The sequence below is a fragment of the Hordeum vulgare genome, chromosome 1H, assembly GCF_904849725.1.
Source record: "Hordeum vulgare subsp. vulgare chromosome 1H, MorexV3_pseudomolecules_assembly, whole genome shotgun sequence".
NCBI lineage: Eukaryota > Viridiplantae > Streptophyta > Magnoliopsida > Poales > Poaceae > Hordeum > Hordeum vulgare.
In genome coordinates this window covers 5,519,993-5,535,043 of record NC_058518.1, presented here as the reverse complement: position 1 = coordinate 5,535,043, position 15,051 = coordinate 5,519,993, and the positions used below count along the sequence as shown (strand labels likewise).

General features: G+C 43.7%; 1 protein-coding gene across 1 annotated transcript; it reads left to right on the top strand.

The window, feature by feature from the left end:
* The first annotated feature begins 14,234 nt into the window (after positions 1 to 14,234).
* Positions 14,235 to 14,843, top strand: LOC123403881 (agamous-like MADS-box protein AGL29). The gene has a single exon (XM_045097797.1). The coding sequence runs from the start codon at positions 14,235 to 14,237 to the stop codon at positions 14,841 to 14,843; it is 609 nt and encodes a 202-aa protein (XP_044953732.1).
* The last annotated feature ends 208 nt before the right edge of the window (positions 14,844 to 15,051 follow it).

Sequence of the window (15,051 nt, the reverse complement as noted above, 5' to 3'; positions counted from 1 at the left end):
GCCATAGCGCAAGCTACATCGTAATTCGCAAAGACCATTAGACTATGTTCATAACAATTAGTTCAACTAATCATATTACTTAAGAACTCCCACTCAAAAAGTACATCTCTCTAGTCATTTGAGTGGTACATGATCCAAATCCACAATCTCAAGTCCGATCATCACGTGAGTCGAGAATACTTTTAGTACTAAGCATATCTATGCTAATCATATCAACTATACGATTCATGCTCGACCTTTCGGTCTCATGTGTTCCGAGGCCATGTCTGCACATGCTAGGCTCATCAAGCTTAACCCGAGTGTTCCGCGTGTGCAACTGTTTTGCACCCGTTGTATGTGAACGTTGAGTCTATCACACCCGATCATCACGTGGTGTCTCGAAACGAAGAATTGTCGCAACGGTGCACAGTTGGGGAGAACACAATTTCGTCTTGAAATTTTAGTGAGAGATCACCTCATAATGCTACCGTCGTTCTAAGCAAGATAAGGTGCATAAAGGATTAACATCACATGCAATTCATAAGTGACATGATATGGCCATCATCTGCTTCTTGATCTCCATCACCAAAGCACCGGCAGGATCTTCTTGTCACCGGCGTCACACCATGATCTCCATCATCATGATCTCCATCAACGTGTCTCCATCGGGGTTGTCGTGCTACTCATGCTATTACTACTAAAGCAACGTCCTAGCAATATAGTAAACACATCTGCAAGCACAAACGTTAGTTTAAAGACAACCCTATGGCTCCTGCCGGTTGCCGTACCATCGACGTGCAAGTCGATATTAACTATTACAACATGATCATCTCATACATCCAATATATCACATCACATCGTTGGCCATATCACATCACAAGCATACCCTGCAAAAACAAGTTAGACGTCCTCTAATTGTTGTTGCATGTTTTACGTGGTGACCATGGGTATCTAGTAGGATCGCATCTTACTTACGCAAACACCACAACGGAGATATATGAATTGCTATTTAACCTCATCCAAGGACCTCCTCGGTCAAATCCGATTCAACTAAAGTTGGAGCAACCGACACTCGCCGGTCATCTTTGAGAAACGGAGTTACTCGTAGCGATGAAACCAGTCTCTCGTAAGCGTACGAGTAATGTCGGTCCGAGCCGCTTCGATCCAACAATACCGCAGAATCAAGAAAAGACTAAGGAGGGCAGCAAAACGCACATCACCGCCCACAAAAACTTTTGCGTTCTACTCGAGATTACATCTACGCATGAAGCTAGCTCATGATGCCACTGTTGGGGAACGTCGCATGGGAAACAGAAAATTTCCTACGCGCACGAAGACCTATCATGGTGATGTCCATCTACGAGAGGGGATTTCCGATCTACGTACCCTTGTAGATCGCACAGCAGAAGCGTTAAGAAACGCGGTTGATGTAGTGGAACGTCCTCACGTCCCTCAATCCACCCCGCGAACCGTCCCACGAACCGTCCCGCGATCCGTCCCACGATCCACTCCGATCTAGTACCGAACGGACGGCACCTCCGCGTTCAGCACACGTACAGCTCGATGATGATCTCGGCCTTCTTGATCTAGCAAGAGAGACGGAGAGGTAGATGAGTTCTCCGGCAGCGTGACGGCGCTCCGGAGGTTGGTGGTGATCTAATCTCAGCAGGGCTCCGCCCGAGCTCCGCAGAAACGCGATCTAGAGGTAAAACCGTGGAGGTATGTGGTCGGGCTGCCGTGGCAAAAGTTGTCTCAAATCAGCCCTAAAACCCCACTATATATAGGAGGGAGGGAGGGGAGGAGGCAGCCTCAAAACCTAAAGGTTTGGCCGAAATTGGAGGTGGAGGAGTCCTACTCCAATCCTACTTGGAGTAGGATTCCACCTTCCCACTTGGAAACTCTTTCCACCTTGTGTTTTTTCCTTCTAAAACCTTATGGGCCTTAGTGGGAACTTATTCAAGCCCACTAGGGGCTGGTTTATCTCTTCCCATAGCCCATGAGACCCCTTGAGGCGTGACACCCCTCCTGATGGTCCCCGGCACCCCTCCCGGCACTCCGAGTGCACTACCGATGAGCCCGAAACTTTTCCGGTAATGCACGAAAACCTTCCGGTAACCTAATGAGGTCATCCTATATATCAATCTATGTTTCCGGACCATTCCAGAAACCCTCGTGACGTCCGTGATCTCATCCGGGACTCCAAACAACATTCGGTAACCAACCATATAACTCAAATACACATAAAACAACGTCAAACCTTAAGTGTGCAGACCCTGCGGGTTCGAGAACTATGTAGACATGACCCGGGAGACTCCTCGGTCAATATCCAATAGCGGGACCTGGATGCCCATATTGGATCCTACATATTCTACGAAGATCTTATCGTTTGAACCTCAGTGCCAAGGATTCATATAATCCCGTATGTCATTCCCTTTGTCCTTCGGTATGTTACTTGCCCGAGATTCGATCGTCAGTATCCGCATACCTATTTCAATCTCGTTTACCGGCAAGTCTCTCTACTCGTTCCGTAATACAAGATCCCGCAACTTACACTAAGTCACATTGCTTGCAAGGCTTGTGTGTGATGTTGTATTACCGAGTGGGCCCCGAGATACCTCTCCGTCATACGGAGTGACAAATCCCAGTCTTGATCCATACTAACTCAACGAACACCTTCGGAGATGCCTGTAGAGCATATTTATAGTCACCCAGTTACGTTGCGACGTTTGATACACACAAAGCATTCCTCCGGTGTCAGTGAGTTATATGATCTCATGGTCAGAGGAACAAATACTTGACACGCAGAAAACAGTAGCAACAAAATGACACGGTCAACATGCTACGTCTATTAGTTTGGGTCTAGTACATCACATGATTCTCCTAATGATGTGATCCCGTTATCAAGTAACAACACTTGCCTATGGCCAGGAAACCTTGACCATCTTTGATCAACGAGCTAGTCAACTAGAGGCTTACTAGGGACAGTGTTTTGTCTATGTATCCACACAAGTATTGTGTTTCCAATCAATACAATTATAGCATGGATAATAAACGATTATCATGAACAAAGAAATATAATAATAACTAACTATTATTGCCTCTAGGGCATATTTCCAACACGAGGATGATCCGACTCCGGCGTGGTTCTCGCGACGAAGAAGTCGAGGCAGTGAAGCTCTTCCTCACCGGCGACGAGACTACCAGCGGTGGCGCTAGGGTTCGGTGGAGTGTGCTGTGGCAGGAGAGCGATGAGGCAAAGAAGAGGATGCCGAGGGGAATAAGGACATATTTATAGCCCAAAAGTTATTGTTTGGCGCGAAAATGGCGGACCAAATAGCCCCTGCCTCTACGTCTCCGCAGGACACGTGTAGCTCCCGTACGATGCGGTGGAGATAGTGGAGATCGTGGTTATCCGATCGTGGGAAGTGGGGGTTCAGTTACTGTGTCTTTAAAGAAACAATTTTTGAAGATTTGAGGATTTTTGTTACAAAATCATCAGCTGACAAGGACGCAGTGAGGATTTTGAACAAAGTTTCAAATAGAACGAATATGAAGAATTGAATGGACTGGATAAGTATAGCATAGAGGGAAAGTAGGGTCCGATCACATTCACTTAGCAGAAACATCAACTTGAAGAAATAGCAATAAGTGAATGCTGTTGAGGACTAGAAATCACAGTCTATCTAGTCAAATGAAAGTCATCAAGTGTTTTTGAAGATTTTGTAATAAATCATCACAATGAAGAACAGTTGTTTTGAAGAAAAACGCATTGTGAGGAAATTGATCATTTGAAGAAAAACAACTTGAGGAATTTCACATAGGGCGGTGGTGTTACCCACCATATACGAATGTTGATTACAGACGCCTCGTACAATTGTCGTAGGGCCCTGAGAATCAATTTCTTCGTTAATTTCTTCACATTCAGAGTGACATTCTTCATTAGTTGAAGAAAATCGATTCATCATGTGTTGCACATCTAAGTCATCAACTTTGCATCAGTGTTAGGATGTGTGCATGTTTTTACAAAACATTTGAAGACTCTAAGATATTTAGCTCACACCGCAACTTGCAAAACCTTTTCTCATCCAAGGGCTTAGTGAAGATATCTGCCAGTTGATCATCACTCTTCACATGGTCGATGAGGATATTTCCCTTGAGGACATGGTCCCGAAGAAAATGATGACGAATCTGGATGTGCTTGGTCTTCGAGTGTTGTACTGGGTTGTATGCAATCTTGATAGAACTCTCATTGTCACAGTAGAGAGGTACATTCTTCATGTTGATGTCGTAGTCCTTGAGTGTTTTCTTCATCCAGAGCAATTGAGCACAGCAAGAACCAGCAGCAATGTACTCAGCTTCAGCAGTGGAAAGTGATACGCAGTTCTGCTTCTTTGAGGACCAGCAAACTAGTGATCTTCCGAGGAAATGGCATGTGCCATAAGTTGACTTTCGATCCACACGGTCACCAGCATAGTCTGAATCAGAATACCCTACCAGATGAAGATTGGAGCCCCTGGGATACCATAATCCTAGTGTTGGTGTGTGAGCTAAGTATCGAAGAATATGTTTCACAGCCTTATGGTGTGATTCCTTCGGTTTTGCTTGAAAACGTGCACACATGCAAACACTAAGCATTATATCTGGCCTAGGTGCACATAGATACAATAAGGAGCCAATCATAGAACGGTATACCTGCTGATCGAAATCTTTACCATTTTCATCAGTGTCGAGGTGGCAGTTGGTAGGCATTGGAGTCTTGGCACCTTTGCATTCGTGCATGTCGAATTTCCTCAGAACATCCTTGAGGTATTTCTCCTGTGATATGAAGATTCCATTGCTTTGTTGACGAATTTGAAGACCTAAGAAGAATTTCAGCTCCCCCATCATGGACATCTGATATTCCTCACTCATCATGTAGGCAAATTCATCACTCTATCTTTTGTCAGTACAACCAAATATAATATCATCGACATATATTTGACGCACAAATATCTCATTATCATAGGATTTAGTGAAAAGAGTTGGATCAAGTGAACCAGGTTTGAAGCCTTTCTTCATGAGGAATTCCTTCAATGTATCATACCATGCCCGAGGGGCTTGCTTGAGGCCATACAGAGCCTTTTTGAGTCTGAAGACTTTGTCTGGATTCTTTGGATCCTCAAAACCTGGGGGTTGAGCAATATATACTTCTTCCTCAAGCTTACCATTGAGGAATGCACTTTTCACATCCATTTGATATAAGGTGATGTTATGATGATTAGCATAAGCAAGTAATATTCGAATAGCTTCAAGTCTAGCAACAGGTGCAAAAGTTTCATCGAAATCTATTCCTTCAACCTGGGTGTAGCCTTGGGCTACAAGTCGTGCCTTGTTCCTCACCACTTGACCGTCCTCATCTTTCTTGTTTCGGAAAATCCACTTGGTACCGATGATGTTGTGCTTGCGAGGATCTGGTCGTTTGACGAGCTCCCATACGTCATTCAGCTTGAACTGAAGAAGTTCGTCTTGCATAGCTTGGATCCACTCCGGTTCCAGAAAAGCCTCAGCAACTTTTGAGGGTTCTGTGATAGATACAAAGGAAAAATGCCCACAAAAGTTAACTAAGTGTGAAGTTTTTGAGCGAGTGAGAGGACCTGGCGCGTTGATGTCGTTGAGGATTTTGTCAAGTTCTACTTTGTTTGCAATCCTCGGATGAGCTGGTTGAGGATTTTGTCTGGGCTGAGGAAGTGGTGCTGATGCAATTTCCTCAGGAGCATCTTCTTGGTTTTTATCAGCGATGGGGATCGTTTCTTCATCAATTTCCTCAGATGGGACAATGTCTTCAGTAGGCTTGAGCTTTATTGCTTCCTCAGGAGACAACTTATCTGGATCAGAAGGCAATTGCTCTCTTTGCGAGCCATTAGTTTCATCAAACCGCACATCTACAGTCTCAACAACTTTGTTGTGATAGTTGTTGAAGACTCTGTAAGTGTGCGAGTCCTTTCCATAACCGAGCATAAAACCTTCATGTGCCTTAGGTGCAAATTTTGAGCTATGGTGAGGATCTCTGATCCAGCATTTTGCACCGAAGACTTTGAAATAACTTACATTGGGTTTCTTGTCAGTGAGGAGTTCATATGAGGTTTTCTTGAGGAATTTGTGAAGGTATACCCTGTTGATGATATGGCATGCAGTGTTGATTGCTTCAGACCAAAAGCGACGAGGAGTCTGATATTCTTCAAGCATGGTTCTCGCCATTTCAACCAGAGTCCTGTTCTTCCTTTCGACGACACCATTCTGCTGAGGAGTATAAGGAGCAGACAATTCGTGAGTAATACCAAGTTCATCAAGATAATCATCAAGACTAGTGTTTTTGAACTCGGTTCCATTATCACTCCTGACATGTTTGATCTTGATGCCAAAGTTCGTCTAGGCCCTTGAAGAAAATCGTTTGAAGATTTCCTGCACTTCAGTTTTATACACTATGATATGCACCCAAGTGTATCTGGAATAATCATCAACTATGACAAAGCCATATAGAGATGCTGCATTGGTTAGTGTGGCATAGTGAGTAGGTCCAAATAAATCCATATGAAGCAATTCGAATGGACGTGTAGTGTTCATGATGGTTTTGGAGGGATGCTTGGATCGGGTCATTTTCCCAGATTCACAAGCACCGCAGAGATGATCCTTGAGGAATTTGACTGATTCGATGCCGATGACTTGCTTCTTCTTCGTGAGCGTGTGCAAATTCCTCATGCCTGCATGACCTAGTCTTCGGTGCCACAGCCATCCTTCTGAGGTTTTTGCTAGTAAGCAAGTGGCTGGTTGAGGACCTGTAGAGAAATCAACAATGTACAAATCCCCTCTTCTTACACCTTCGAAGACTTTGGATCTGTCAGATTCCATGATGACTACACATCTATATCTACCAAAGATAACAATCATATCAAGATCACAAAGCATTGAGACTGACATGAGGTTAAAACCAAGGGATTCAACAAGCATCACTTTGTCCATATGCCTATCCTTGGAAATAGCCACTTTGCCAAGTCCCAATACCTTGCTTTTACCTTTGTCAGCATATGTGATTTGCTTCAGAGGTGATGGAGTTAGTAGCATATTCATCAGTAAGCTTTTATCACCAGTCACGTGATGTGTTCAGCCACTATCAAGAACCCACTCAGTATTCTTGGGTTTGTCATCCTGCAGATGAATTAGTACTGCTTACCATCTCATATGCTTCTGATTTGAAGAATATGATACTAATTTCATCAGATCAGTAATTTCATCATAACATAAATGTAAGGACGAGTGAAATATCTCTATTTCATCAATCATTAGCTTGCGTCCTATCAAGCATTTCTTCAGATCTCCAGCAAATTCTTCAGATGATGATTTTCATCTGGAGACCTGACCTGCAGCAGTGATTAGTTTGATTTCTTCACCACCCACATCTGAAGGGGTGGCAAAGCGTTCATCATCCTGCGAGCACCATATGAGAAAGGTGGCATTGAAGCTAATGCACTTCTCTTAACAGTAGGGGGATTAAAGTACTCATATGAATATGCAGAGAACTGGTTTGAGGATTTATGAACATAATGATTTGAGGAGTAACGCTCATATTCATATTCCTTGTAGTTTCCCTGCATGTTAGACGCATAAGCATGGGTACGAGCATAGTTTTGACCAATTGAGGATTTTGATCCTCTTGAAGACTTTGGTCCTCCTGAGGAATTTGATCTGGGTTTTAGATTCTTCAGTGGTGGTGTCATGAGGACTGGGAACCCAGATTTTCCTCAAAGGAGGGCCATTCCTGCAGTTAGTTCCAACATATCGAGCAAATACTTCACCAGATTGATTTTTGAACAGTTTATAGTTGGAATCAATTGACTCATCCGAGGAATAGGATAATTCACATGAAAAGCCAGTTAAATTGGATGGATCAAAAGGAGGCCCAGTAGCAGCAACCCATGAGGTTTTGGGATACTGCTCAGGTTTCCAATAAGATCCATCAGCATTTAATTTCCTCTCAAAGGCAATTCCTTCTTTCCTCGGGTTCCTGTTCAAGATCTACTTTTTGAGCACATCACAAACGATTTGATGTCCTTTGAGGCTTTTGTACATGCCTGTCACGTACAATTCCTTCAACCCTGCATTTTCATCAGTAACATTTGTGTTTTCCTCAAGTGAGTAAATAGACACAACAGGTGCAGTTGAAGAATTTGTAGCAATGGTAGCATTTGATGATTCTGGTGAGGAATTAGCAGTTTCGTGTTCAATGCATTTAAGACATGGAGGAATAAATTCAACTTGACTAGCGCTGATCTGTTGAGCTAGTAATGAATCATTTTCCATCTGAAGATCATCATGAGACATCCTCAGCTTCTCAAGATCTAGCTTCCTTTGAAGAAATTCATAGGAAAGCTTCTCATAATCAGTGAGGAGTGTATCATAACGATCCTGAAGATTATCAAATCTAGACTGAAGACTTTTCATGTCATCAGTGAGGATTTGGGTAAGGTTCATTTCATCATTCAACAGATCATCACTTTTGTCTAGCAGTTTCTGAAGCTTTTCCAGGGCAGTTTGTTGTTTAGTGGCAATGATAGCAAGTTTAGTGTAACTGGGTTTCTTATAATCATCAGGTTCACAGTCACTTGAATCAGAGGAGGAGGCATTATTTGGTACCTTTGAACCTTTTGCCATGAAGCAATAGGTTGGAGCGAAGTCATCAGCATAGTCATCAGTGTGGATGGTGCTATCATTTTCTTCAAGGTTGAAGATTGACTTGCTGACGAAAGTGGTTGCCAGTGCAAAACTAGCCTGTCCGGATTCTGAGTCTTCATCAGAAACCTCTTATTCATCACATTCCTCTGATTCTGCCTCGGAGTCCATTTCCTTGCCAATAAGTGCCCGAGCCTTTCTGAAACTAGTCTTCTTGTGTGATGAGGGCTTTGAAGATGAGGATTTTGAAGATTTCTTCTTCTTCTTCGAGTCATCAGAACTGTTATCCTTGTATTTCTTCTTCTTTGATTCCTTTCCCCAACGGGGACAATCAGCAATGTAATGACCTGATTTCTTGCACTTGTGGCAGGTTCGTTTCTTGTAGTCCTCAAATGAAGATTCTGACTTCCTCATATCTCTTCTTGAAGATTTACCGAACTGGCCACGTCGTGTAAATCTCTGGAATTTCCTCACGAGCATTGCAAGCTCCTGTCCAAATTCTTCAGGGTCACCAATGTTGTCATCTGTATCTTCTTCTTCAGATGAGGAAATTGCTCTAGCCTTCAGTGCATGTGGTCTGGAATAGCTTGGTCCATATAGATCTTTCTTTTCTTCTAGCTGGAATTCATGAGTTTTTAGCCTTTCGAGTATATCAGCTCGATCAAGCATCTTGTAGTCTGGTCTTTCTTGAATCATCAGAACTAAAGTATCAAATGAAGAATCCAAAGATCTCAGCAGCTTCTTCACTACTTCATGATCAGTGATGTCTCGAGCTCCCAGTGCTTGCAGTTCATTTGATATGTCACTGAGGCGATCAAAAGTGTCTTGGCAACTTTCATTGTCATGTCTCTTGAAGCGATTGAAGAGATTGCGAAGAATATCAACACGAGAGTCACGTTGGGTTGATACTCCTTCATTTACCTTGCACAGTCTCTCCTAGATCAGTGTTGCAGAGCCCAAAGCACTTACTCTTCCAAACTGGCCTGGGCTCAGATGGCCACACATGATGTTCTTCGCTTGAGAATCGAGTTGCTTGAATTTCTTCACATCAGCCGCAGTGACACTGGCAGAGATGATGGGGACACCATTTTCCACAATATACCAGAGATCATTATCAATAGCTTGTAGATGCATTTGCATTTTGTTCTTCCAGAAGGGAAAGTTCTTTCCTTCGTAGGTAGGACATGCTGCAGTCACCTTAAACATGCCTGCAGTCGACATAACTAAAACTCCAGGTGGTTAAACCAAAATCACACAGAACAAGGGAGTACCTTGCTCTGATACCAATTGAAAGTGCGTTATATCGACTAGAGGGGAGGTGAATAGGAGATTTTTAGAATTTCATCACTGAGGAAATTCCTTTTGAGGAAATTCCTCACTGATGACTAACTTACAGCGGAAACAGTAAATGGTTAGACGTGCAAACGTTCACAACAGCAGTATTTCAGAGTGAAGAATGTGAAAACAGATTGCATAGTAAGCAGGCACGCAGAATACAGATGATGATTAACTATCGTGAAGAATTTGGGGTTGAGGAAATTCAGAGAAAGTCTTCAGCAAATTCTTCAAACAGTCACAGTGAAATTCATCAACACACAATACAAGGAAAGTAAAGAGTTGAGGAATTAGAACCCGTTTCTCAGTGAAGACAGTTGTTGATGACCCAGTTCCAACTGCTGTGACAGTTGTACATCTAGTTTGGAGGGGCTTGGTATTGAAACCAAAGGACACCCAGTCCCGGGACACACAGTCCCTGCCGCATTCTCCTTGAGCTAAGGACGCACAGTCCTCGCCCAACACTCGTGGTAAGTCTTCAGGGCAGATTTCCAAACCCTCACAAACTTGGTCACCCGGCGATCCACAATTGACTGCTGGAAAGCTCTAGACCATGACGCCTAACCGTCTGGAGGATGCACAGTCCTCAAAGGTAAAAGGCTTCAGTCCCACACAGGAACAACTTCTTCAGTGATGCTCAATCACTAGGTTTGGTTTGTGGTTTCGGTGGGTGGTGTATTTCCTCACTTATGAATTACTCTCGAAAGCTCTAGGGAATTTGGGTTGCTCTTATGACAAGTGTCAGTTTCTAACGGAGCAGCCAACCAGCTAGTGGTTGTGGGGGTGGCTATTTATAGCCTGTGAGCATCCCGACATGATTTGACAATAATGCCCTTAAATAATATGACCGTTGGAGTGGATAAGACCAATGACTTGGCGTGGTTATCGAAACGGTCGGAACCCTCAACTGTGAGAGTCCTCATGTCACTCGTATTCCTCACTTGAGGCTTTTGGTAGGATTAGGCTTGGGTTGAGCATCATGAGGAAATTCATTCCATAGTGTAACTTCGACCCCCTTTAACAGTACGGTGTTCCTATTACTCAAATGCGAAGAAAGTAAAACAGAAAGTGTAAATCTTCATGCTTCAAATTCTTCAGAATGATTTTCTTCAGGAACCACCGGACTTCTCGATATCAGTATATTCATGAGGAATATCAATTTCATCGCAGATTCCTCGCGATTCATTTCTTCAGCTTCAGACCAATTTCTTCAACTGAAGACATATATTTTTAGGCGTCGATATTCTTCAAATATCTCAAACTCCTCAATGACTTATAGATCCTGTGTACACTCACAAACACATTAGATACTTAACCTATAAGTCTTCAAACCACCAAAATCACTAAGGGGCACTAGATGCACTTACAGTACGTCATTGATCATTTTGAGAAAAAAAAACCTTGCAATATTAGGTAATCAACCCGCAGTACGTATTTAAGTCAAACAGACCGGTACTAGCAAGAGAAAAAAACACCCGCACGATCTTGCCTTCCAATTCCCTCCAAAAGAAAACCCCAATCCGGTTCAAAGAAAATCCCAATCCCATCTCCACCTCCGACGCACCGCCACATCCTGCCACACCACCCGCCGCCACTGCATCCCGCGCTGCCGGCCAACCCCCACGCCACCGCCCGCCGCCGGTTCATCAGTCCTTCCTCATATCTGGAGTCTTTAAATTAACTATTAGTCCCACCTTGCAGCTTTGTATCGGATCCTACAAATTTATACATATATGTTCAAAAGTAGACAATCAACAAGCGGAATAACAAAGCGAGATGAGGTGAGGTGAGAGAGGGACGTAAACCTCAAGGAGTGGTGCTGAGCAGATTGCAACACCACGAAATCTAAGAAATTTGATGGACAGAGAAGGAGAAACCTGGCAACGCACGCCTCAACGAGGAATGGAGATGATGTGTGGATAAGGAGCATCCAGTGCGGCTCATTGAGGATTTGGTGACTACTGCTTCTTTTTTTACCAATCGTTGTTGCTAGAAGCTGCTGCATGCACCGATTAAAGAAATCTATACTCATCTATTGGATTTATGTGCGACTGTTCATGGGTTCCAACAACAAAAAAATTAGCCGATATTCTTCCAACAAATGGTTATCTGCTAGGTGTTCCCTTCTCACATGGGTTCACTGTGATTATTTGATTGTACCGCTTTACATTCTAATGACAACAGCTTTAAGTTAGTAAAAACACCTGCAACTACGAATGGCAAATATGATCCCTTAAACGTTGGTGAACGCGCACGCCTCAAATTAACACCACTATAGCCGGACATCTCATACTAATTTTTTATATTCACACGAAAACATGTTAAATAAAAAACGAACATAGTACATAGTTACTCCTCATTAGATATGTCGACTATCTTTGTGCCCTCCCGCGGATACATGCACGGCAGTTGCAGCTCCGTTTCCTTGGGCTGCTCCTATCCGGCCTCCTCCGTCGCCGGATTTGGCCTCAGGTGATGAGCCGGAGCAGCGCCACACGACGTTCATACTGCAGCAACGAACAAGGCGGCCGTCAGACCGCCTGAATTCCGGGCGCTTACGTGTGGGATCCCATCGTCAGGCCGACGTGGCGGATGTGTCCGGGTGCGTCCTGGCGCCCCAATATCCGTCATATATTTGGGATGGATATAAGAAGCGTCGGTCAGCCAAGGCATTTGAAGCCCGTTTGAAACGCCTGACTAGTTTAAAATTCCATGATCGGTCAGTGATCGGGTGGTCTGTCGGGCCTTTGAGACGGGTGTGAGTAGTCCGGATATAGATGCCCTAAGCCATATGTATATATTCATCTGAGTGTGGAAATAAAAGTTCATAGGAAAGGAATAAAACCTTCACTAAACATGGAGTTTTTTGTACATGTATTCAAAAAGGTTTGTACAATAGAAAAATATGTTTCCAGAGGAAACACATTATGATCATTAGTCATGGCAATTGTAGCCACGCCTAGAGCTAACTAGGTGTTGTAATTTTGGACTAAGGATGGATCTTGCTCCGAGAAATAAAAAAAAATTGCAGTCCTCGATGTGAGTGCTTTGCATAATTGTTCTTGGAATAGTTCCGAGTAGAAGCGGGTCATATATTCAACAAAGCTGAGAAATGATGCATTCTTTCTTTTCTTGAACACACATGAGGTACATGTCAAAACCATTTTCTGTAATTTTGAAGCTGAAATGTTTCCACATACGAAAAAAGGCAGAATTGTATGTATGGACTTGTAACTCTCTCGGTGGGGATTTTTTTGTGCTGATGCTATTGCTTTTTTTTAATGCCGCGCCAGCATGAAGCTGCTGGATATTGCTATGTGTGCTACCGATTGAAGGAGGAGTCACCAAAGGTTCTCAACTTTATGATAATAATCCTTTTTTTTAATTGCGAACACCGAGCGTGTGTGTTTTTAAGATAAAGAGTGTTTCAAGTTCTTCTTGCTCTCAGAAAATTCATGCTTTTAAATATGTTCAGGCTTTTTTAAAATGCACAAAACTCCCAAAAAAATGTTCTAACTTTTTAACAAAATCATTTAAAATTGATAAAAAAGTGAAAATTTATATTTTAAAAACACGTGTTCCAAAAAATGTTCATCTTCAAAGATTTTTCAATTCTAATAAAAAGATATAAAATTTCATAAAAATAATTAGTTTAAAACAAAGAAAAAATTGTGTTTTCTAAAAAAGTAAAAGGCATAGCCAATTACTAGAATATTTCATGCACCACTGCTCTTCAATCAGATGAAAGTTGTTAGGATGGATTATTTACGTCCATGCGTCATATATGCCGAGTACCCGAAAAAAAGAACACGACTTATAGCTTGCCACACGGTAAAACGTGATTTTCCTGTAGTGATACTGCAAAAAACGATAACATTATAAACCAAAGCCCTGAATAGAAGAAACTAACACATGAAGCACGTTTTCCGATATTTCTAGCCCGTTGCACCCACAGGCATTTGTACTATTAAGGAGTCTAAATAAGTTTAGACCTGAATATATAGGCCTGATTTGAAGGAAAGTTCTTGGAACCTTCGTTTCATATTATCATATATGGAAGATAATCCCGCGACGATAGAATTGATCCATATATATGTATTAATTGCATCTCCATATATAGATGGTATACCAAGGGTACCTACTAGTAGTATATATCAAGCCCGTCGATCGAAGCTAAGCATCTGCATCTTCCTGCCGATCGACCATCCATGGCGATGACGATTAAGATGAAGACGAAGAAGGGAGGGACGGGGAGGAAGAAGAGGGACGAGATGAAGCTCATCGAGGACCCGGCCAAGCGGCAGGTGACCTTCTCCAAGCGCCGCCCCACGCTCTTCGGCATGGCCGGCGACCTCTCCGCGCTCTGCGGCGTCCACGTCGCCGTCGTCGTCTTCTCCCGCTCCGCGCGCGGCAACGCCTACGCCTTCGGCAGCCCCTCCGTCGACGCCGTCCTCCAACGGTACCACCACCAGGATGGCGGCCACGATGGGGATGATGAAGACGCTGCAGCTGCTCTTGCCATCGTCCATGGCGATGACGACGACGCTGGCGCTCTGGCGGCGTTGCGGCGGGAGCTGGACGACACCAAGGCCCGCGTGGAGGCGGAGAAGAAGCGCATGAAGGCCGTGGAGGAGAAGGTGGAGCGGGCTATGGCGGCAGGGTCAACTGCGCTGTGGTGGCAGGCCGACGTCCAGGCGCTCGGGGCGGCGGAGCTGCCGGAGTTCGAGACGGCGCTCCGGCGGCTCAGGGACACCCTCCTCCGCCGGGTCGACGCGCTGCAGCTACCTATAGCCGCTGCACCGCCGGCCTACATGGACATGTAGATGTAGCACTGGCGGCTAATTAGCGATGCCTTGCAACATCTTGGATCTTATCTCGATCAAAACTGCGCATGCATGCATGCATTATGCCGTAAGGTTTTTAATTTCGGAAACAAAATAATTCCGGCCTCACTAAACTACGCAAAATTTCCAAACTTTCACATATATCGGAAATTATTTCGGACTTTAGGACTTCAAATTTCACTTAGTT

Bases quoted from the DNA above. Each gene is read 5' to 3' on its own strand.
- LOC123403881 (XM_045097797.1), top strand. From the start codon at position 14,235: ATGACGATTAAGATGAAGACGAAGAAGGGAGGGACGGGGAGGAAGAAG.